Source organism: Schistosoma haematobium, chromosome ZW (genome assembly GCF_000699445.3).
Source record: "Schistosoma haematobium chromosome ZW, whole genome shotgun sequence".
In the NCBI taxonomy this organism is placed as follows: Eukaryota; Metazoa; Platyhelminthes; class Trematoda; order Strigeidida; family Schistosomatidae; genus Schistosoma; species Schistosoma haematobium.
Window position 1 is genome coordinate 14,257,975 of NC_067195.1, and position 25,733 is coordinate 14,283,707.

Here is a 25,733-nt window from a genome sequence, read left to right on the forward strand (position 1 = left end):
GCTTTTATTCCAGTTTATTAGTTTGACGTATTTGTTGCTCACAACGTGGGTGAATGTTTAGTCAGCGTAATGTGGTTATTTGTAACAATGCAAACTCAAACAAGTGAAATTCACCATTTATCAAGTCAAAAATAAACTAAAATCAGAGTTTTGTGCAAAAATGAGCTCTAAAACCTCTTACACTTGATTCACCTCCCTAATTATGGTGGTGATGAACATGGACGTTGGTGGTTGTTTATACAATGTAGGTTGAAGCAATTAAACGCTAAACTATCTATGAATATTATATAAGTTGCTAACATACAGCCATAAACAATTCAATTTATCATAAGTATTACCGTTTTCGACTGAACTGACATATTATTATGTAACGTATCTGAGAACAATTATATAAGTAAAGCATGACGTTGATAGTCTTTTCTGAACATATATAGGAACTGCGTGTAACATTACTGTAAGAGACACACTGATTAGTCGCATGTCCTCATAAGTAAAGGAATGCGTTTTTGTTTTGAGCATGGTAACTGAACCATGTCGTAGTTAATACTAATTTATGATGTGTCTGTTATGGGGTTTACGAATGAATTTCTGTAAACAGAATCCGCAATCACTAACCAAATTATGAACAAACTTCTAATGCATATTGACGAGCAATATCAAATAGTTAATTCATTAGATAAATAAACGTGGCAGTAGTTAATATAAAACACAGTTATCGTCAACTTGTAAATTGTTTCTTCACATAATCTTTCATATTCAGAAATTCGCCAAGCTGTTCATCAGCATAGACTTGGTCATTAAAAAGGTTTGAGCCTTTACATTAATTGACAGAAGCCGTAAGTTGCATATCAGAAAAGGTATGAGAACATTCTCAGATAATGCAATTCTGAAAAACAACAAATCAATCGTGAAACAAAAAATTAAACTAAGTTATCAGTATCAAACTCAATAAGTAAATGAAATACCAGCTAACAGAATGTGCCTATAAGTGTCTTGTTTGTAAAGTGTTCTTCATTTTCTAACCCTCCTAGAGTTTAATCTAGTCATTTGGTATTATCAAAGAATCTGCAGACACTAAACGGATTCAAAGAATTCAATTGATAATAGTAAATCAGAACAATCCAAATAATAGCATTAACATTTCATTGTTTACATGCAATAATGAAATCATTAGTAAGCACTATTTGATATTACTCGTCAATATGCATTAGAAGTTTGTTCATAATTTGGTTAGTGATTGCGGATTCTGTTTACAGAAATTCATTCGTAAACCCCATAACAGTCACATCATAAATTAGTATTAACTACGACATGGTTCAGTTACCATGCTCAAAACAAAAACGCATTCCTTTACTTATGAGGACATGCGACTAATCAGTGTGTCTCTTACAGTAATGTTACACGCAGTTCCTATATATGTTCAGAAAAGACTATCAACGTCATGCTTTACTTATATAATTGTTCTCAGATACGTTACATAATAATATGTCAGTTCAGTCGAAAACGGTAATACTTATGATAAATTGAATTGTTTATGGCTGTATGTTAGCAACTTATATAATATTCATAGATAGTTTAGCGTTTAATTGCTTCAACCTACATTGTATAAACAACCACCAACGTCCATGTTCATCACCACCATAATTAGGGAGGTGAATCAAGTGTAAGAGGTTTTAGAGCTCATTTTTGCACAAAACTCTGATTTTAGTTTATTTTTGACTTGATAAATGGTGAATTTCACTTGTTTGAGTTTGCATTGTTACAAATAACCACATTACGCTGACTAAACATTCACCCACGTTGTGAGCAACAAATACGTCAAACTAATAAACTGGAATAAAAGCTATGTAACAAGCACAAACAGGAGGATCTGACTCGACTTCAAAGTTCGGCAGACGATAACGGACTTACCTTTAACACTTCAAAGTGTAAAGTAGTCCATCTGCGACATGTCGCAGACTACAGTTATAACTTAGGTAACTCCTCTCTAGTAGTATCCCAAGTCGAAAAAGATTTAAGAGTCTCGGTCCCCTACGATTTGAAGTTTTACGCTAACTTTGACAAAAATGCCTTCCGAGCAAACCTTGCACTGGTAACATTGAAGCGCATTTTTGGACAGTTCGACGGAAGAACTTTCCATACAATCTTCAAAAGTTTCATCCGTCCTCATTTAGAGCACGGAAACATAGTATTTCCCCCTCACTCCAAAAGGATAAGGATACCCTGGAACGTATCCAACGGCGAGCCACGAAATCAGTTCGAGGACTCAAATTTAAACCTTACGAAGAGCGCCTCCATTCACTAGACCTTTACCCATTAGAGTATAGACGTCTTAGAGGTGACCTTCTGATGGCTTGCAGTATCCTTAACACTTCTGGATATCCTCTCAAACACCTACTTAAGCTTAGTTCGAACACTAACCTGAGAGGTAACACCCAGAAACTGGAGACACAACATAGCAGAACGGACTGTAGACATAACTTCTACTCCTTAAGAGTTGTCAAATGCTGGAATTCGCTGCCGGCAGAGCTAGTCCAAGCGACTCCCCAGAAGTCCTTCAAGAGGCAACTTGGCCTATTCTTAAGGACCAAGGACAGCATCATACTATGATTTACCAATTTCTTTTTCCTCTTTTATTGGTAAAACACCTAGGTTCCTGCCTGGAGGATTTGGTGATTCCCTGCTACTAGACACGGAAGCCTGTTAAGCGAAAGCTTCTTCTATTCCGTCCACAACCATTTGAACCATTTGAACTACGAAAATTGGCGTGTGACGGACAAAATACTGTTAATAACTAATAAATAACGACTTCCAGGACCCTCGACACCATGCAACATGCGCGCGAAAACCCATGGCTCATCGTCCTAATCGTCCTCGAAGTACGGAATGACCGCCCCCTGTTAGGCCCTTCAAGGTCTCTGAAACGAAACGCCGACGTATTTAAAGGGATCTAACGTTTTTACGGCACAGACTGGCGGGTAGTCCACGGATTTTCGCGCACACGTTACATATTGTCGTGGATTTTTGTGTCGTTATTTAACAGTTATTAACAGGCTGTTTTGCATGACACATCAATTTCTGTATGGCTAGTGCTTGTAACATAGTTTTTATTCCAATTTATTGGCAGTTTGACGTATTTCTTGCTCACCACGTAAGTAAATCTGAAGTTAGCTTAATATAGTTATTTGTAACAATACAAACTCAAGCAAGTAAAGTTCACCGTGTTACTAGTCAAAAAATACATCACAGATTGAGTTTTCATGAAAATGAACCGTAAGATCTTTTACATATGGTTCACCTCCTTGATTGCGGTGACGGTGAACATGGATGTCGGTAGTTGTTTATAAAATGTAAGTAGAAGCAATCAAGCGTTAACCTAATTGTGAATATTATATAACTTGTTTGTATTTAGCCATAAACAGTTATATCCATTAGAGGTACCATTGTTTTGTACTGAAGTGACATAATTATGTAACGTATCTGAGAAAAATTATGTGAGTGACAATTGACGTTTATAGTGTTGTCCAGCGGCTTTGTGATCGTCTGCAGTAATAGTGTATAACACCACATCAAGTAGGAACAAAATCTTCATGAGTAAAACGATCGGTGTTTCTTTTGAGCATGGTGATACAACCATGTTTTTTAGTTAATACTGATTTGTGACGTGTCTGTTATAGGGTTCACAAATGAGTTATTATAAACTCTTCACTCCGTCTCGGTAATACAGTTGTTGTGTTACTTAGGAAGTTATGAATGAATGTCACTACTTGTAAATAAAAGACTTATAGGCACAGTCTGTTACTTGCTATTTGAATAACTTATTGAATATGATACTGAGAACAAAGTTTAATTGTTTGTCTCAAAACGGATTTGTTGTTTTTCAGAATAGTATGAAGCTTATGGAATTTAGGATTACGGAAGATCGTGTGGAAAACCGGTTTGCAAGTTTACGATAACTGTTTTATATTGCCTACTGCTATGTTCACTCATCTGATGAATTATTTAAATATAAATATAACAACCATAAGCAGTGTTTTACATTATAAATCCTGTAAGTTTGTATAATTATGGTCTAAATAAAGCCAAAACAAATATTGACGCAGAATCATGTGACTGCATTACATTTCGTGGTTTCTCACAAGTTGCATACAACTGAATATGCATTATAATTTAAGATTGAGGGAAGAAATAGTATGAAAGATAATAGAAAGCAAAGAATTGGAATGACCTAGGTTATCAATAATAACTATACATATGTATATGCTTGAACAGGTCAAAGGTCATTTGGTGTTAGACTTAAGGGAACATAAAGGATGGGTGGTGTAATAGTCGAGTGAAGCTCAGAAGCATACAAGATAAATTGTGTGATAATTCTAGATGTAATGAATAAATCAGTGAGTTAAGAACTAATAAGATAAGTGAAGACAATCTGAAGAGTTAACATAATTTAGCAAAGAAGTGTGAGTGGAAGGGTGGTCTAAGGATTACGCAATCCATCTTATCAGGGAACTAGCTGCATGAAATTGTCTAGTTCCATACTAATACTAACTTGATAATGGACGTAATCTGACAACGAGAAATATGTAAGGCGGTTGTTTAATCTGTAAGGTTTTACGTGGAAGTCGCATTGTCGTTTTATTTGACTCGTTGATTCATCACAATGAACAACGATATAACGCTAAATTCTAACGACAGTTCGTAACTAATACAGTAGTACAAATTCTTAATTTTCACACACAATTATTCGTTAAAGCGATTGGTAAACCTCCCCATGAAAGTATGAAGAAGACGAAAATAAAAAATGAGAAAAAGTTTATTGATTTCTCATGACTACTAAAGTGGAAAGATAAGTTTACAAGTTGTATAAATAGTGGTATAAAATAAAGCCACAAAGAACTGTTAATCGTAAACCTGCTGTCTAGCTGTTTATAATTCTTAAGTAAAAATTGTAGACTTTTCTCTCCACCTGATTCGCGAAGCGTTCACCATATTTCTCAACAATTTGTTGTTTGCACATTCTTTGGAGCCGTTGAAGTTGTATATATTCTTTACTCCGTCTCCGTAATGAAATTGCTGTGTTGTTTTGTAAGTTGTACCTATTGTCTAATTTCCATCTGCAGCAACACCTAAGAAGTTGATGAGCTATGCAGTTTATATTTTATAATTTAGATAGCTTACCTGTTAGATTTCGTCTTTTAACATATGCCAGCAGGAGATGGCGGCACGGATATCGACACATATTAAACGTGCTACAATTACATTGACAAATACTTACATCCACTTCGTAATGTTGTCCGCTGTCAACCATAAACAACCACTCGCCGCTTTCACATTCTAAGTTAACAAAACGCATTTCTTGAAGTTCGCATAACACCTTGGACCTTGCAAATGGAGTCAACATGTTAAGTAAGGGGATAAGACGCTGTGGAGCATCATAATTGTATGTTCTTCCACTGATTATTTGGTCTTCAATGCTTTTTCTAGAGAATGTCATTGAACTCCACTTAAAAGCCTTGTACATGCATTTGTGCAAGCTGTCGCTTTTGCGTACATATCTTTTTATCTGCCTATTTAATGACTCAACACGATTATTCGTGTTGTTACCCAAAGTTAATACACTGCCGTAAAAGGCACGCGCCCACATTGTTTTACGTGGCATCCAGAAACGTGATAGGTACAGTTCGACCTCGACCCCAATTGTCTGTCACCACTAATTGGAATAATGAATATCTACATAGTAGAACAAAACGAAAATCATATTCACTTTTTATTATTAGTTTTATAAGTAGAATCAATACACACGACTTCGGGATATTGATTGTACAGCCGTATCTGATCATAACTGCTGAAGCATATCGCCGTAATACATCCATTTTCTGCATGCTCTCTAACTTCACCGTTTTGTCGCATCATCTGCAATACCTGCTTCCGAGTCCAACCTGAAATATATTTATATACACTTACCAGTGGAGAGTTCAGCTTTCATATTTTTGACATCAGCAGCGGTCACCTGCTTACCTGTTCTTTCCTTAATACTTTCGATAACTTCGTCCGTCGACTGACAGTGCAATATAACTGGTTTCAAGTTTTCTTTTTCTTCTGATGACAATCGTCTACTCAACGGATCACAAACCATCCACGAACTAGTACACGGATGGTTGTGAGACATGTTGTAAGATTTTATAACGTATTGTTGACCCTCCAATCTTACGCGAAACATCGATTGGCAATTTAAAAATTTAGACCTTAAATGTAACACATTAGTTAGAGTCCTCACGGTTTTTTATTCACATTCAGACCTTCTGATTTACGTTTACGACCAAACGTGCAACGAAACACTACGAACAAGTATTTATATCTCACATCCTTCAACAATCTACTTTCTGCGTGAACATAGTGTGTATGGGTCATCTGAGAAAACATAGATTTATCCTATCATACTTTATTGAAATCCTTTAGCGCATTATCTAATTCAATCCAGCTTCCGAATCTCTTGTTCAGCATAATACGTTGGAACGCGTCACTTACGTCCACTGAAATTTCACTTGAGCATGAAGCACTAGAGACAACATACAATAGTTATTAAAAAAAGGTTATTCCTTGAAAAAAATTAACTGAAGGAAGAACAACAAATATTTAGGACTTACCCTTCAGTTGACATTTCGTCTTAACTCACAAAAACTATGCGCATCTATAACCTTTTACGTTATTTCATCTTTCTTACGTTGTTTTCTGGACCTTATCAACAAATTATATATAGCTGTTGACTTTCACTACAGCACTTAGGACCACAGATCAAGTTTCGAAGGAACAACAGAGCTAAAGTGTGCACTACAAAACAGAAAATACTCAGTTAATGCTCTTAGCAGTTAGTTAGTGTTTATTATGCATCAAAAGATGACTTATATATGGAAACATTTAATACTCACAGGACCCATCACACACACGGCAATTGAAATACGGAATGCCCGCTTCCAGTCAGCGCGTTCAAGGTCGTTGAAAAGAAACGGCGGACAGGTTTGAAAGGGATTACCGTTTTTACCTTGCCGTTTTTACCTTGCCGTTTTTACCGTCCCGTTTGCAGGGTACTCAAGGTAAATTTTGGAAAGGTAAGTGGAATTTTATGGGCACTGCGTACCTCACGTAAGCCCATCATGCGACCCATAGTTGTGAGATGTGATTTACAAATACCCCCGAAGTTGTCTTTTGTTTACTCCCGAAAGAAAAATGGAATTCCAGTCTCAATTGTTGTTGTTTTGGTGTTTCTCTACTTTGGTTACAGGCCTAAGTTGCAGTCGCTTAACAGCTATAACAGAATATAGAACTATGAGTCAGATATTACAAGTTCACGCTTTCCTCGGACATTCTTTCTCAAAGAATGAGAACTTAATTCCGGACTCTCTAAAACATGATTTAATTCACCAACGAACCCAAATCCCGTATCATAATATCCCAATACATAGAGATGGTATGACGGGGAAAGTAGTGGATCCTGATGTTAATTTTAAACGGTCATGTGCTACGGCTACATCTTGTGGAATAAATACTGCCAACACTAGGGTGAGTTTTATTGGAAACAGGCCTGATCTCCGTAGGTTGAACCAACAATTATGAAATCCATCCATGAAATTAGTAAACAGGCTCTCCGTTCAACTAAGATGGAGTTTAATCTATTGAGTTGTATACGTAAATCACCTGACTGTTCTGGTGATTTACCAACTGTCCCTAGTATAATTGATGAATTATTGAAAATGGCTTCTGAGGATGTGGTTCAGAATTGGTGTTTTCCCAAGGGATATTTTCTTCGACTAACAGCTCAGATAAGTGAAGCAGGAACTTTCTTACTACCCAAAAGAGAAACGATCACGTTTCTTAAAAGACGAATAAGGAGCTGCAAACCACGTGAATCCTATGCTACAATAGTAAGTTTTGAATGCTTTGCAAACGCTTTGTTTCTGAAAATTTTCCTAAAGTCAATCTCGCATGGGTCTCCATCCAAAATATTTGGTGGAAAACAACGACCGTGTTCCTTTGTTGTTTTGCATATGTCCACCTAGCTATGTTAAGTGGTTCACTTTACTTAACTTTACTTAACGTGTTTGTATCTTAACTTATCAAAAATGTCCTACTGATAGCTTTCTTAGTTCTACCTGGATATTGTAATAGAATTGATGCATCTTAGTGAAACAGTTTCGTTTTATGGAGATGGTGATGTAACTAATAATCTTGTGAATTTTGTTGATTACCCCATTAGCGTTTAAAATATCGCCAATTTCTATAGATTTTCGTCTGAGGATATTTTGGGATAGACGTAAATTTCCTTTTCCTTCACCAACTTCAGCCATCTGACACAAATGAGGCACTCGGTTGTCTGTCAAAAACGTGGCTTTCAGTGGTAGATTTCAACTACTTGTTCAACTTTAACCTCAACAATAGTCGTAGGCGCATTAATATAGTCGGAATGACAGTATTATTTATATTCGCGTTGTATTCAGATCACAAGTAATTCAACCAATCAAGCAGACAACAATTTTGTCGTGTTGAAACGAACTCAAATTACAGACTAGTCAAAAGTTTAATGGCTACCACCAAGTACAGATTCTGAATAAGCCTTTCTGAAGCTATGATTAACACTCAAACTGGGTTCTCTCAACGTTCTGGCGCTAATACAGATCAGACGGTAAATTTGGTTGTCTTTATGAAGTCTTGATATGGACATCTGCTGTACACCCGAGCCCCATACTTAAGACTGCATTAATGCTAGAATTGCACATCCTATTTCTCGATTCGAGACGCTTGTTCCGTGTGTATTTGTCTGGTAACTCTGTGGCATTTCTGTTCGGTTTGTCTGGCTTCCGTGTCGCAGTAAGTACCAGACAGCACAAGTCGACTGGACCCCAATTAACAGTAGTCAGTGTGTCTCAAGATTAAAAAGTTCCGTCAGAGCGAGAAGTCAAAAATGGAATACGATTTTATATCGTTATCAATGCCTACGCCCCAACAAATTGCCGACCGGATACAATCGAGGATTAGCTCTAACACGAGTTAAATGATCATAAGAAATCGCGTTTGACAGATGTTTAAGTGTTATCTAGAGATTTGAATTTGTCGATAAGGCCTCTATGTACGGAAGAGTCGCTTTGGTGGCCGGTGAGGAGTAGTTGGTCACTGGTTGAATAACAATGACCGTCTCCCACCATGAAAACCTGTTTTGGGTCGGCGTTACTTTCGACACAGTCTGATATGATGTATGTTTCCACTCCCTCTGCGTTCAGCTACTGCTTATATGTTTGTGTATGTGACGCACTCATTCTCAAATACGTATCTGATCTCTTATCGTGCTTTGGCTTTGGCCCCTTTATTTTGATTTTAAGTGGCCAAACATTTCATTGTTCTGAAGTAGTTGATAAATAAAAATTGGCTGCAGCTTCCATTGCAACTAAACATAAAAATGAACAAGGTTCAAGGCTAAATATCAGTCCACGAAGAAACACATGGGGAGACCGGTTGCATTTGCCTGGCGTCAAGAAAATGACAAGTTGCTTGTGGCTTTGCGAAACGCCTCGCCGACTACCACTAAGTTTCAACAGACCTCTGGAGACACGGTTGACTGTGACTAATCACGAGCTTGGCAACAAACAGACTCTTAGATTTGGAAGTTATACAGAAGTTGTGTGAGAACCGAACACTTGGTACTTGAAGCATGCTAGCTAGTTTGGAAGCAGCATCTGCATCTGGTATCTGTCAAAAGCTCTTTCAATTGATCCGAGTCGTTGGGGGGAAGAAGCTTGATGTGAGTGAAGCTATCTAGGGAGTCGATAAATAATATTTAACGAGACCTTGGACAGTGCGCAGAGTTTTTTCGAACGACATTTTGGCCGTCCACCAGGTTTGCCTGCCCATCATGACCAGTGAAAACTGACCCACCTGACGGAGAGGTGGCCGCCTAGGAATCCCAACTTCCGGAGCGTCACAAATCGTCAGGTCCGAACGACTCACTCTGGCGAGCTTCTTGTTCAGGGAACCAACTAGATTGTTTGGAAAGATTTACGAAGTAGAGAGTGTTCTGTCATCCTAAAATCAAGCGACAGTAGTCCTAGTCCTTAAAATGGGTTTAAGTCATCTATTCTACAAAGATCCAGAATAAGTTTACTTTCAATCGATTCAGAACTATTGGTTTCCGTTATAATTCACACTGAAACATATAAAAGACTGACTTGCGAGAAGCAGACCGGCTTTCGTCCTGGTTGTTTATTTATTGGTTATAATTTTCACCCTCTATGAAATTCCGGCGTTACGCCATACTTACTGCAAGCTCTGTATACAAACACATCAGATAGAGTGAGAGCATACAACCACCTCTCTCCATTGTTTCATTCTAGCAGTTCACCGGGTTACATGATTCCCATTTTTTCCTGACGTATATGAAATACTTAGGACAGCAATGGTGATCATTTGTTTGTTATAGGCTCAACACATTTCATTAATCAATCATAGGTTCTTTACAAACTACAGATATCAAGCAATAATGAATTACGAATTTATTCTCCACATCCAATATATTGTCTTTTCATTAGGATCGAGGGATTGTGAAGACTTTAATGATAGTTAACACCATAAACTGGCTTAGCTAGACAACCGTTGAAGATCGGAGAAAGAAACTCTTTCGTCCTAGACATCATGTGTTTTCTGGTTTTCAGAAGTAGTGTCAGTCAGTCAGCTACAACGTAAGACCAGGCACATATGTGCATCGGTCCAAGTTGCTATACCTCATTAGCACAACAAGATGAACACCAAATTCATAGTAGTTACTCCAATGGTAGTAATATATAAAAGAAAGATTGTGTATAAGGATATAATACAGGAAGAAAGAATTGGTTCAACAGTAATGTAGCTAAAGCTAATTTGTAGTGTAAACTATTTCACATTTTTTTACATAACTGACTGACCTCATCTAGATAACCAGTGAAACCATCAAGCACCGGACAGCTGTTTTATGATGGTACGGGGCTCCTCAGAAGCGGGCACCCACCATCTCACTTTAGATCGAACTGAGGGCCTACGGGCTTAGTGTTCAGCTTAAAGCTTTATACTATTAAGTCTTCTTTCATCACTAGTGGCTGATTGCGACAGATTATTCTCCGTGTTCTAGTGAGATATTTAATTCAACCTTGTGGGGTGTCTGACATTTATCCACCGATGACATTGTAAGGTGTTCGCGTAATATCAAGGTTCGATTATAGCCGGTGATGTATACTTCTGAATCCAGACTCAGTAGTCTAATGTTGGGCGTTTGCCTTCAGATCTGGGGGTCTTGAGTTCAGTCCTCGGTGGGGTCGTGAATACTCCCTGACGAGTAGTTCCATTCTAGATCGAAACAGCCGCCCCACGGTTCCTTATTCTAAAGATTTATGCAGCTAGTATCCTGTTATGTAAACTATAAATCTCTGCAATCTAAATAAACTCCTATTCTAATTATCTCCATATTGGTTCACACACATTTTTATTTCAGAAAGCTTAGAATTCGTTTGTAATGTAATATGTTTTGGAATGCTTACTGACTGATTATCTTCATATTGTAATCATGTGATCAAGATGTGCTTGTTGTGGGGTGGATAACGAGTCAAGCATTTTGATTTTTGTGTGGAACTTTCTTTACTAACGTTTTGCAGTTGAGGACGTTGACAAAGTGTTTTATTTAAAGTATTTTACGTATTCGCATCAGTTCACCAAATACCTGGCAGATTAAGTAATTTCGTTTGCATGACTTGGTTATTTTTTGTTCACTTAAACATTACCCAGAATGTATACACTTCCTTGCCCAATATTACACAAACAACTTCTGTTATATACTCTGTTAATGAAAAAAACTAATTCTTGAATGACATCCGTTCACTAAAGATGTCTAGAATTGGTCAGTTTTATTAGCAAATTGATCAAAATGACGCCGTACAAATTAATTGATGTTTATTACTAGATTTCCTCGTAAAAGCCTTCAGAAACTGTGAGAAGGTTGAAAAATACGTCCGCCAGCCAATGTTTGACAGAGACTTCCCAGAAAACTCTAGGAAAGGTTGGTTTCGTGTCTTCTTCTGATTAAACAACTAGCGATATTGTTTCCAATTTTGACATATTTTCAGCGACTTACAGAATATCAAGATCACCCATAAATATCCTTATTCTCTATACTCAAAATAACCTTTGAAGTGAAGCATCTTTTCGTACTTCCTGCCTTTCGTCTTTCGTTTGAGGTTCAAGCGTAGGGGATTTCTGAGGAACTAGAAAACGATCAGGAGTCAATTTCGTGTCCAAGTACTGAATGTGTCATTTAGCCTTACCGATGAATGGCCTCATGGATTTGAATATGTGTAGTAGACGTTCGTTTCTTTTTATCTCATATAGTGAGACATTTTAACCGCCAATTAATTATACAATATAAAGTTGAAACTGAAGTTGAAACAAAATGTAATCGCTGCATGGAAATATGAGTTTGTTTATTTGAAACGACAGTATTTTGATCTACATTTTGTATTTTGATTTACATGGTGTTTTTAACAGGTTCATTTATGCATATTATCCGTAAATTTTCATTCCTATGATTATTATCACTTTCTGCATAGGAGGATACTGTAACACCACTCCCGACCTTAACAAAATTAATTCATAATCCAGCATTGCATTGGGATTTCGAGCTTGACACATTTCAAAAACGTGCAATTCTTTGTCTTGAAAACAACAAAACAGTATTTGTTTCAGCACATACATCGTCTGGTAAAACGGTGATTGCAGAATACGCATGCGCTATTTGTTTACGCCGTGGTTCACGTGTCATCTATACAAGTCCAGTTAAAGCACTTTCCAATCAGAAATTTCATGATTTTAGGTTAGTCATTTTGTTGAATTAGTGAAATGATAGTTTAATATGTATTTTATCGTAGTTTATATATATGGGGATATACTAAGCACAGTTTTGTCTACCACTTACCAACTACTCTAGGGAAAGATTTGGTGAAAATGTAGGACTAATTACTGGGGATATCAAACTAGCTCAAGAAGCATCACTACTTATCATGACCACTGAAATATTATATAATATGTTGTGCAATGCATCTGAGATTATCAAAAATCTTGAAATTGTAATCTTGGACGAGGTAAGCTATTGCTTATCATTTAATTACCAAGGTTGTTTAATAAAAACTATTTTGTTATAATTATGTTGTTTTATTAAATTACATATCTGTGGAAAAAATCGGGCTAGACTATTGTAGATGATTGTCAAAATTTCTACATTTCGTACCACAAGACAGTTAATTGTGATAAGTTTATTTGGTTTCAGCTCAAATACCTTCCAAAACATATAGTATTCCAAATAACACAAACGTCGTGGGCCCATATTCTTGAAATTATTATTACAGTTATGATTATTTTATTACGTCCTGTTGACTAAAAATTACTATAAAGGTATTATTTTACGTTAGAATAAATCTTATTGCAATAACTGATCACTGCAATTCATCGAAATCACAAACCAAGTAAAGTTAAACAACCACTGAAAACTCGAAAGTATCGGACAGCCGTTCCATCCTAGTGTGGGACTCCTCAGAAGTTCACATCCACGACCCTACAACAGGGAATCGAACCTAGGACCTTCAGTCTCGCGTGCAAACTTCTAACCGCTAGACCACTGAGTCTAATATCAATCGATTTACGTTATTGCGTGGTTATCTTCTATGAAATTCAACAATATCCATAAATCCATACTGATAGTTATCATGTGCTCACTAGTGACTAGATTTAAGAGAAAATTTCCAGAGTTCTATCATTGATGAGTATGATTTGATAAAACACAAATAAATAGTATATTTGTAATATCCCAATGAGTAGAAAAATTAGATTTTCCGACGTTTCTTGACTTAGTGTAAGTCACTTCTTCAGAGAATAAATAACTAAATTAAAATTAACCCAAGTTTATATAGTACAACGGAACAATAAGAATATTAATATTCTTATTACCCAATGCTCAATTTAATCGAAATTATCAAACCAAACCTTGGTAATGATACCTATGATAAAACACATGTTCACCGACATATGTGTCCCTAGTCGAAACTTTCTGTTTATATTCGTAATTGTAGTTGTTTAATTGTTGTTGAGATTTTTACTTGAAGTTTTACACTAATTTGACTCTTTTACTTCTGAAATTTAATTTTTCCAGATTATTTTCACTCTTTCTTCAGTGAAGAAATGGTTCATTAGCTAACAAACTATGTTCTACATTTGTCTAGTTTATCTGTTTACTTCATCAGAGATTGCTGGATTAATAAATAAGCTTGATTATCATTATTGTAATTTTTATTGTTATTATTGTTACTGTTATTTTTTATTTCCTTTCCTTTTTCTCTTTAGGTACATTATATTAATAATCCAGACAGAGGTTACGTATGGGAACAGATTATGATAATGCTTCCTAAGCATATTCTACTAGTAATGTTAAGCGCCACTGTACCAAATAATTATGAAATAGCTGATTGGTTAGGACGTGTACGAGGTTGTGAGATTCATGTCATCGCAACAGATAAACGCCCTGTTCCACTGGAACATTACCTATATACTGGCATGACGGAACAATATACATCCCACCTTCACCTTATTGTAGACAAAGATGGTCGCTTTATAGATTCAGGTAACGTTTACACGTCAGAATAAGGAAATAAGTTGTCACGTATTCCTTCATAGTATTTGCGCTCATGGGTAAAATATTGACTGACTCATTTTCATGAAGTTATCGATTTGTTTAACAATCATGTCAACGATTCTTTTCAAATGAAGAGTCATGACCTATGATGGTAACTATTTTCTATTGTATTAAGTTTGTATGCTTTGTCAATAGGAATATAATTTGTCAGGTTACCACATGTTTCTTATAGTATCAAAACTTAATAATGTTTCCTAATCAGATTTTATTGGGTTTGTTAAGCGCCCCTGTACCAAATCGATTAGACCCAAATTAACAGTAGTCAGTGTGTCTCAAGATTAAAAAGTTCCGTCAGAGCGAGAAGTCAAAAATGGAATACGATTTTATGTCGTTATCAATGCCTACGCCCCAACAAATTGCCGACCGGATACAATCGAGGATTAGCTCTAACACGAGTTAAATGATCATAAGAAATCGCGTTTGACAGATGTTTAAGTGTTATCTAGAGATTTGAATTTGTCGATAAGGCCTCTATGTACGGAAGAGTCGCTTTGGTGGCCGGTGAGGAGTAGTTGGTCACTGGTTGAATAACAATGACCGTCTCCCACCATGAAAACCTGTTTTGGATCAGCGTTGCTTTCGGTGATGTCTTCGCCGATGAGATTTATGGTTGAGTATTTTTGCAATAAATCAGTGAGTATATAATAATTTGTCATTCTAATTGTTTTCGCGTAGTGGATGTTGAATTTCATTTTATGGTTGTTATTCAAATTTACGAAGTTGGGTGGGTTCATCTAGCGATAAAACGTTCAGCAAGATTTCAGTTCACTTGTGTCTCTGTGATCCATGTGGTGGTTCGTTATTTTAGGAGTTCTGTAATTAGATCGCTGTTCTACGTCTTAGTTCACATCTTTGCCTACTGTTTTTAGTTTAACTCTATGTTGTACCTCAAAACTTGTTGCTGCATTTATCATTAGGTGAAATACTTTAGCTATCGCCTGTTATTCGTTCGCTTGTTAATGCTTCACGTGTTTAATATACTGTTCAACTGTTGTGTTATTTTTAAAATTTATACAAATCATTTCCTGTTATTCTGTTACTACGTGTAGTGCGTTTAAGTCGTATTCATATAGCGAATATAGTGTGGGGAGCTATGGTTGAGGTTCCTCATCTCAGTGTTTTTTCCGTTCGATTATTTTTCTGCTAGCCCTTATTTTGTCTTCAGCTCATGCTTGTATAATGCTTATTTCTAGGGTTACTATACTAGTCATTTTGGGCGAGACCGTTAATTTATGTACGAACCGACCTGAAAGAATATATCAGGCCTTGAATTTCGTTCCAAAATTCATTTATCCATAAAGCTAATTGGCATTTAGGCACCAAATGATGTCAGTTCATAGTGAAAGCCTCAACTCTAATTCCTAACCCTGACATTCAATTGTCAATCCTTGTCCTGATTCTTCACACAAATCTACAACGTTTGTGTAGTTCCAGCAAGTAGTTGGACATTCTTCAGGTCATTTAAGCACCACCTGAAGTTCGTGCATAGACTGAAGTCCCTCTGTCATTTACGAAGCACTTTATCAAACCACTGTTTGGAGCCTGTGAGTCTTATTTTAACAGGTATTCTTGTATTTTGTCGTGCAACCTGGTCTTCTTTTAATAAGTAAGCTTATCATGTAAGAACTGGCACTGCAAGCACCGCTACTCTTATCAGTAGATTGTGTGGTCCTTCCCGTGTACTCACCTTAAAAGAAAGTCCTCAAATGCCCTGGTACGGCCGAGGGTGGGAGAATTAGCTCTCTTTCGAAATGCTCTCACATAGCCACGCGTATACAGCCACTACCAGGGAAGTCCTACTCACTGCCTTCCCGTGTCGGGGGTGTTGTTTACAAAATTGAGAGGACGAAAAGCGAATGTCCGGTGCTTTAACCGGGTTGGTGGACACTGAGAGTCCATCTAGGGAGTGGAAGACCCTGACTCCAAACCGATAGTACATATGGGCTCCAGTATCCTGAAGGGACAAATGGTGTATGAACCAACCGTTGGTCACCGGCTGCTATAAGACTGCACCTGCTTCAGTTTGGGCATCCGGGCAGTATCACAGCCCTCACACAAATCAAGTACTAACTTCTAGTCTCAGCCATGTTGGTAGATGCCGACTGCTTGGTTGGGTTCCGCGTGACTATCGTAACCAATGGTTGGAGAGTCTTGGTGAACTGGCTCAGAATCGATTACAATGGCGCCGGTGTATACACTCTCTGCCTTTCTTTCTACGAACTAATTCTTTCTTCTTGTACTATATCCGTATTGCGATCTTTCTTTTGTATATTACCACCTCTGAATTAACTACTTTTATGAATTCGGTGTCCATCTTGTTGTGTTAATGAGGGATGTCAACTTGGACCGATGCATATATGTGCCTCCCGACCTAAGCTGCTACCTTAACGCGGTGGTCGGGCTTGCCTATCGTGATGACCCAACGGAGCTATATTGGCTGGAACATATGTTCCTGTAGGTTCTACCATGCCAGGCAAGTCGATCGGAGAACGGTAAGACTAAAAGCAGCAACTCAAGGTCTGAGGGCGAAGTCGTACTGCTGACTGTAGAGGGGGTGTGACAGCAGTAAGGTGTTTCCCTCGGACAACCAGCATCTGCAGCGATGCTGCCTTCCCACAAGGAGGGGTGGGGTTAGAAAAGGTCGACCCTAAAAATGTCACACCTCACCTTACCTCACGGATTTCCGTCTCCGGCGGTAAAGCCCTTTGAAGAACGGAGCTAACACATTAAAAACCTTCCACGAAAAGGCCGTGCGCGACCGGCCTCAAGCAGTTGTCCCTTGGGCTCTGCGGTAGTTAAGGCCAACATTAATCCAATTTCCTTTTCATGTTCCTCAAGAAATACCCTTCCACGGTGTGGGTAGCCGGGAAGTGACACCAGCCCTCATACCCGTAACAGCACACGAGACCAAGTTGGTCACATTCAAATCCTTCCTACACCTCCTAACAACTCTATCATCTCCACCGCTAGGGCAAACGATTCGAGTACGCGGAACGTTATTCCTGGTCTCCTGAAACCACGCTCTAAACTACACGTAGGAGCTTTTAACGTACGAACACTGTGCCAAATAGGACAGCAGGCTTCCTTAGCTAGGACTTTAGAATCTCGCGCCATCGATGTGTGCTGCGTCTCCGAAACGCGCATACAGGATCCGAGTAGCGTCATTCATTTAACCTCACCATGCCAAAATAAAGAACCGACTCGATTTACGCTTCGTGTATCTGGAAGCCCTGATTCTGCTTCCCGTGGCCTCGCCGGCGTAGGTATAGCATTGAGTCCTAGGGCAGAACTAGCTCTCTTAGAGTGGATCCCAGTAGACAGCCGTTTGTGCGCTGTTCGACTGAACGGAACAGTAAGAATCCGGAAAGATAGGAACACTCGTCGTTGCCTCTTCGTCGTTTCTACCTATTCTCCCACTGACTGCAGCTCAGATGATGTAAAAGATGAGTTTTACAGAAAGCTTTCCGACCTTCTCCGAAAAGCTAGGCGCTCTGATGTAGTCATAGTGGCCGGTGACTTTTATGCTCAAGTAGGTAAACTAAGCGATAGGGAAAGACACCTAGGTGGATCTTATGGTGTCGTGGCTCAAAGAACAGATAATGGCGACCGTCTGTTGCAGCTATGCTCAGATAACCGCCTGTTCCTTGCAAATACTAATTTTAAGCATAAGGAAAAACGTCTTTTAACATGGCGACCTCTTAATTCGTCCCAACGTTGGACCCAAATAGATCACATCGCTATCAGCCACCGATGGAGGGGCTCGATAGAAGACTGTCGCTCATTCTGGAGCACATGCTTAGTTTCAGATCATGCTCTAGTGCGAGCGCGTATTTGCTTGCGTCTTACTGGACGTAGGAAAGACGCTGCAAGGAAACCTCTTAGGGGCCTACTTAATGATAGTCAAGCTAAGAGTATATTTGGGGAACAACTAGGAAAACAGTTAGGCAGCCATGTATGTGATGCCCACCCCGAGGCAGCATGGAATGATATCCGAAAAGCTGTGGAAACAGCAGTGATATCTGCTAGTAAGGTAAACCAGAAGGTTAGGGAGCACCACTGGATCTCAGCAGCATCTATCGCACTGATAGATGCTCGGAAACTCACCTGGCTCTGAACATAATGAAGAGCGGAGTCAGCTTAAGCGCAAGCTGACAAGAAGTCTACGCAATGATCGTGAACAGTGGTGGGTAGCGAAAGCAAGAGAGATGGAAAAGGCAGCGGCAATAGGTAATAACAGACAATTGTTCAGACTCGTTAGGTATTAGGAACCCGACTGTAGCCCCCAAATGCCCTGGTACGGCCGAGAGTGGGGAGAGTCCGCTCTCCCTCTCGAAATGCTCTCGCACGGCCACGCGTATATAGCCTCTGCCAGGGAAGTCCTACTCACTGCCTTCTCGTGGCGGGGGTGTTGTTTACGAAAATGAGAGGACGAAAAGCGAATTTCCGGCGCTTTAACCGGATTCAAAACCAATGGTGCACATGGGCTCCAGTATCCTGCGGGAACAAATGGCGTATGAACCAATTGTTGGTCACCGGCATCCATGGGACTGCATCTCCTCACGATGCTCCACTGCCTTGTGGATCAGACCTTCAGGTCGAAGGCTCGGGGTGTGGCTACCTAAGAAAACCACCTGCTTCAGTTTGGGTACCCGGGCAGTATCACAGCCCTCACACATATCGAATGAGATTTGTGTGGCGCATATGTATTTGGTGCCTCTTTGTACCAATATCTATGTGTTGAAATAAATAAATAAATAAACCCGACTGTTAGCGAAACAATCTCAGAGAAAGATGGACATATTATACATTCTCAATCCAGGAGATTGGATCGATGGGCAGAACACTTTAGGGATCAGTTCAACTGGCCTTCAGCTACACTTCGGTTTCCCACGATCTCTAGTCAACCTGAATGGCAAGTTAATGTACGAAGTTGAAAAAGCCATAAGAAATCTGAAGCGTGGGAGAGCAGCAGGTCCTGACAGGTTTACTCCTGAGATTTTTAAGGATGGTGGTCCAGTATCAGCAGTGAGATTAACTGAGGTCTTAGGTAGAATTTGGGAACTGGACGTAATCCCATCTGACTGGTCTCAATCACTGATTGTGCCAGTCTATAAGAAAGGACAAAAGTCCTCTTGTGACAATCACAGAGGAATCAGTTTGACTAATATAGTGTCTAAAATATTAGCTTCAATAATACTTCAACGCCTAACTAAAGCTCGTGAAGAGCAGACTAGGGAAAATCAGGCTGGTTTTCGACCTGGACGTGGTTGTATAGACCAGATATTCACACTAGGTCAGGTTCTAGAACACAGACACACATTCAGATGCCCCACAATCGTAGTATTTCTCGACCTTAAGGCGGCATTCGACTCTGTTGATCGTGAGGTTCTATGGCAGTGTTTGTCACTGAAAGGAGTATCAAAGAAGTACATTAACCTTATAAAGGCTCTCTACTCGAACACAACTGGTAGAGTGAGAGCTTATGGCGAACTGTCATCAAAATTGATTACCTCAAGTGGTGTTCGTCAGGACTGTCCACTCTCCCCATTCTTGTTCAACTTTGTGGTGGACGTACTTTTAGAGATAACACTCTCCTCATCTAAATTTCCAGGTGTTGAAATTTTACCGGGAGGTTCACTTGTTGACTTAGAATATGCAGATGACATAGTTTTATTTGGTGAAGACGCTGACAAAATGCAGTGTCTTCTGACCACCATGAGCAACAATGCAAGCATGTTCGGGATGCGATTCTCTCCCTCGAAATGCAAAATGTTGCTTCAGGATTGGGTTACATCGACACCCGAACTAATGATAGGGAGTGAAGTAGTTGAGCGTGTCGACCGCTTCACTAATCTTTGAAGTCTCATCAGTCTCTGTGGCCTGGCGTGTGACGAAATCTCAGCACGGATACAGAAGGCTCGATTAGCTTTTGCCAACTTGCGTCATTTATGGCGTAGGCGAGATATCTGTCTATCAACCAAAGGACGTGTTTACTGCGCAGCAGTTCGTTCCGTCCTACTTTATGGCAGTGAAACATGGCCGGTAAGAGTAGAGGATATTCGTAGGTTACTAGTATTCGATCATAGGTGTCTTCGAAACATTGCCCGTATGTCATGGGACCATCGAGTAAGTAACACAGTTGTTAGGAAACGGGTACTAGGTAAGGATGGCAAATCAATTGATGAAGTAGTGAAACTTCATCAGTTGAGATGGCTGGGATATGTGTTACGTATGCCCAACGACCGACTGCTTCGACGTGCGATGTTCAATGGTATAGGAGTAGGTTGGAAGAAAGTTAGGGGCGGCCAGACCAAAACATGGCACAAGTCCATGAAGTCACTGACAAGTGGACTGAGTCATGTTGGTAGGTGTAGACTACCTGGTTGAGGACCGCGAGATGATAGCAACCGATGGTTAGAGACCTTGAATGATATGGCTCAAAATCGTTTGCATTGGTGTGCGCTGGTGCATCCACTCTTTGTGTTCTTCCAAATTCTAATCTTCTGAATTCTTCATGTCCCTTTTTTCCTCTTTCCAAATTTATTTCACTGTATTGTACTCCTTGAATAACATCTTCAAACCCTAATTTTTCTGATTACAGCTTATAATTTTACTACATTTAACACTACGGGATTTGAATCGACCACTGCATCTCTGTGCTAATGTGGTGTGGCAACTTGAACTGATGTACGTACGTACGAAGTTCTACGTTGTTACTAACTGACTGATATATGTGCCTGGTCCTACGTTGTGACTGACTGACACAAATCAAGTGACGTGTGTGGCGCTTATAGAAAAAGGAAAGTACGCAACACATATTGTATAATGTTTGCAATTTATTTCCGTTTATAGGTTATCAGGCAGCTGCTTTGTCGAAAAATTTCGGAGGATCATCATATCGTACTCCTGGTAAGTTTATTCAAGTTACATGTAATACAGTAATAAAATATGTTGGAGGTTTAGGGGTATTAAACAAGAAACATCGTTGGAATAGCTCGGTGGTAACGTCTCAGGCTGTGAGATCAGGTGACACATGTTCAAATTCACTAAGAAGCACCAATTCTCTCAAGATTGTAGGGTACACCTTGCTGACGAGTGTTGTTTGGCGTGGAACCTATGTTTTTCATGGTTTCCTCTCGACTATCTCCAACCACTTGACATTTCAACATAGTGCATGGGTGTCGAGTCACTTGAACTAGTAGCCACTTCCCAACTTGACAAATACGATGTGATCAATATTAAAGGAATTAATAAATATGGTATTGGTCACTACTCAGTGACTGATTAGTTTTAAAATAAATCTAATTCTATCCGATGATTATCGTCAACAAATTTGTCATGTATATTATTAATATTTTAAAAAATATGTGTTTTTTTTAGATTTCGTACAAATTTTATTGAATGATCGCCATCATGAAATGAAACAAGCTATTTTGAACTAAAATTCACTTGATCAGAGATCTTTGTTCATTACTATTAAATTTATCATCAGCACTAACCTTTAACAAAATACTTTGGGATTTTTAGATCTCACGAATTCATAACCTCATTGATACATATAATAAAATTCAGTCAGGTTTGTGTTGCAGCTCATTGGTTCTCAGTAGTTCTTCAGTTAAAATCTATCTTTGGATCAAGGTACTGTTAGTTTTCGAGAGGCACTTACCAATTAATTAATATTAAGGCTTAGTTATTTACCTTAAATCTTCACCATATCGATTGTAACTCTTGTGCCATTGCATCCATCCCTGCATATTTCTCTTACACTACCAAAAAAGCAATGCTATTTATCGACCATGAGATTTTGGTTTGCATTTGATGGTTAATATTTCAAACATCATAAATCCGAAAGTATAATCATATTAAGCAATCTTTTTGGGTTGCTCATGTTTTATGTGTATTTATATGTATTGTATGTGTGCATAAAACGTACCAACAGTAGTAAAATGAAAGTTTTTGCGCATTATGTTTGTGAACAGAAAATCAGTTTTAGTCGTCTACAATTATCGAGATACATACCATTTGAAGGGACAGTGAGTCGTTGAGCACCTTTTTTGAAGTGTCAAGAAAGAAATGTCAGACTTAGATTTTGTGCCTCTTGGGACTTATAAGCACTCACTCACCAGAGAGCCATGATAGAACACAACACAGCAGGTAGTGAAATTCTAATTACACAGTTCATTTTCATGACTCAACTCATATAAAGTAAGTTCTTGAGCTCATATCAACTTAATTAAAAAATGATGATCATGTGGCGATATTTACTGTCCAAATGTAAAAAGGTTTGAGTAATGGGTTCATGATAAAGTAACAGTAACTTAAGGAAGGTACGAAACATAGCAACAGCTTAGGAATCACGGAAAAGCTTACAAACAGGAAGGTACAAAACTACAATTATTTCAGTATTTAAAGATTATACTACAAAAATACAAACAACTTTGGATAGGAAAGTTCTTAAAGTTCAACTTTGCTTAATATTTATCTCGTTATAGCAGTTACTCACAGTTTGAAACGTTACCACCGAGCTATTTGGACCGCTACGGAACTCTCGTAAGAATAACATATGTACAATTGATCGGTGACTGAGTAGTGGCTATTACAATGCTTGTTTAGCCCTTTTAAGACTGATAGAATTCTATTCATGAAGTTGCAAATTTATCCACCTGGAAGCTTTCGTAACCGTAAAAGTATCCCAAACCCACACAGGGTTATTTTCCAACTTGATCGTAAGATTCGATTAAGTATATATACAACAGACTACCGATATAATGCAAATTTAAATGTTAAACATTATTGTAAAGAGAAGAATGTTCATTAAAATTCTTCATTCAATATATCTTAGCAGCACTCAGGATAATTGTTCGTTTAGTTCAGTTTTTTCCTAAAAAAATACTTAGGTCATTTCTTTGTTAAGTTTTGTAAATTTTTTTACCTATACATCTAATACATTTTTATATTTTAACATTGATATACAAGTAGAAATTATGAAGTTTTATAGCTAAGAGTTAATAGTTTACAGACAATTTTTAAAACAGTTGCTTTGTCTAGACTAGTTTAGATTTGTTTTAATGATTAAGATGTTGAGGTTATTTTCAAGATTCTTCTCAAATATTTTATACTTAGTAACTAGGCCTCATGCCCCCAAATGCCGTGGTACGGCCGAGGGTGGGAGAATTAGCTCTCTTTCGAAATGCTCTCACATAGCCACGCGTATACAGCCACTGCCAGGGAAGTCCTACTCACTGCCTTCCCGTGTCGGGGGTGTTGTTTACAAAATTGAGAGGACGAAAAGCGAATGTCCGGTGCTTTAACCGGGTTGGTGGACACTGAGAGTCCATCTAGGGGAGTGGAAGACCCTGACTCCAAACCGATAGTACATATGGGCTCCAGTATCCTGAAGGGACAAATGGTGTATGAACCAACCGTTGGTCACCGGCTGCTATAAGACTGCATCTGCTCCACTGCCTTGTGGATCAGACCTTTAGGTCGAACGCTCTGAGTGTGGCGCCTTAGAAATACCACCTGCTTCAGTTTGGGCATCCGGGCAGTATCACAGCCCTCACACAAATCAAATGAGATTTGTGTGGCACATATGTATTTGGTACTTCCTTGTACCAATATCTATGTGTTCATATAATAATAATAACTAGGCCTCATTGTCATTAATGATAATATAACGGCCCATATACACTTGAACATGTAAACACTTAATCAAAAATCCATTCATATTGTAAATTCATATTGCAGATTTATAAAAATTGTTATGCAAAGTTATCGAACTTCTTTATGTGTCATCACTGTCATATTGTTCAGATTGTATGTATTCATCTGTGGGCATTTCTATTTATGCATACTTCATTTGTCTTTATCACTCTTTATGTGTTTTCTTACATAAGCTTATTCACACGTAACTAAACATTTTTTGGCTAGTAATAGTCAAATATCATGTTTTATTCATCGATTCATTCATACTATCTGTCTGATAATTCATATGCAGGAAATATACATCCTCAACACTACTCGTGTTCAACTTTTTGCTTCTACGTTTTATCAACATGAGTCGCAAATATGTATATATATATATATATATATATATATATATATATATATATATATATATATATATATATATCATTAAAAGGATCTCTTTGACTGATATTATATAAATTGTCCACAACTATTAGATAATTTAATTACTTTTGTTTCATTATTTTGTCATAGCTTGTAGAGGGAAAGATGCTTTCATTATGCATACTAAAAATACATGGCTTGGATTTGTTAATTTACTAAAAGAACAAAATCTTATGCCTGCGATAGCGTTTACATTCTCCCGATCATCCGCTGAAACATTAGCTAAAAATCTATCATCAGTAGACTTAACAAGTAAATGTACGTGATGTGTTGTTGCTGTTTTGCAAGATATTTTTCCGATTATCTTATTCTTTTTGGGGTTTTGAAATCGTTAGAGTTTCCTTTCTTAGTTAGTTTACATTCTGGTTGATAAAGCAATGTAAAGACGTGCTCTGTTTAAAAAAAAACAAGTTGTATTTACACGATACATTTCGGATAATGTGGTATTTGTCAAGGCATTTGTGTGTAAAAACAAGTGGAGGTCAGTTAAACGCTTATAAATAATCGAGAGAGAAAAAAATCAATATAATACGGGGCGAGAGTAAATGTTATCACACTATTATTGGCCGTAAAATTGTGTAGAGGATTACCGGCGACGATCTAAGGTTACGACATATTGTGTTTTATAGACATAGAGAAGGTCTGTATTCGCGAATACCCATGGTTTCTATGAATACCTAGGAATTCATCTTTGACAATTTCGACACAGCGTTTTAAAATCTTTATTGAATGGATTTTAAAGTACTAAAAATTCCTATATTGTGAATTAGAACTACATATATTAGCGAACAATATTTCTTTGAATTAGATCTTCACCAGTCTTTAATACAAAATGCTTATATGCATT

The 25,733-nt window shown here is 38.1% G+C and overlaps 1 protein-coding gene across 2 annotated transcripts in view; it reads left to right on the plus strand.

Moving 5' to 3' along the window:
- Positions 1–6,992: 6,992 nt before the first annotated feature.
- SKIV2L_3 (Helicase SKI2W) overlaps positions 6,993–25,733 on the plus strand; it is a 62,444-nt gene continuing 43,703 nt past the window's right edge. For both annotated transcript variants that reach the window (XM_051210479.1, XM_051210480.1), the window contains exons 1-8: positions 6,993–7,109; positions 7,283–7,560; positions 7,596–7,922; positions 12,621–12,883; positions 12,998–13,151; positions 14,407–14,683; positions 21,608–21,664; positions 24,977–25,144. In XM_051210479.1, coding sequence (XP_051070473.1) covers positions 7,327–7,560; positions 7,596–7,922; positions 12,621–12,883; positions 12,998–13,151; positions 14,407–14,683; positions 21,608–21,664; positions 24,977–25,144 — 1,480 coding nt within the window. In that variant the 5' untranslated portion in view covers positions 6,993–7,109; positions 7,283–7,326. The remainder of the gene's footprint in view (positions 7,110–7,282; positions 7,561–7,595; positions 7,923–12,620; positions 12,884–12,997; positions 13,152–14,406; positions 14,684–21,607; positions 21,665–24,976; positions 25,145–25,733) is intronic.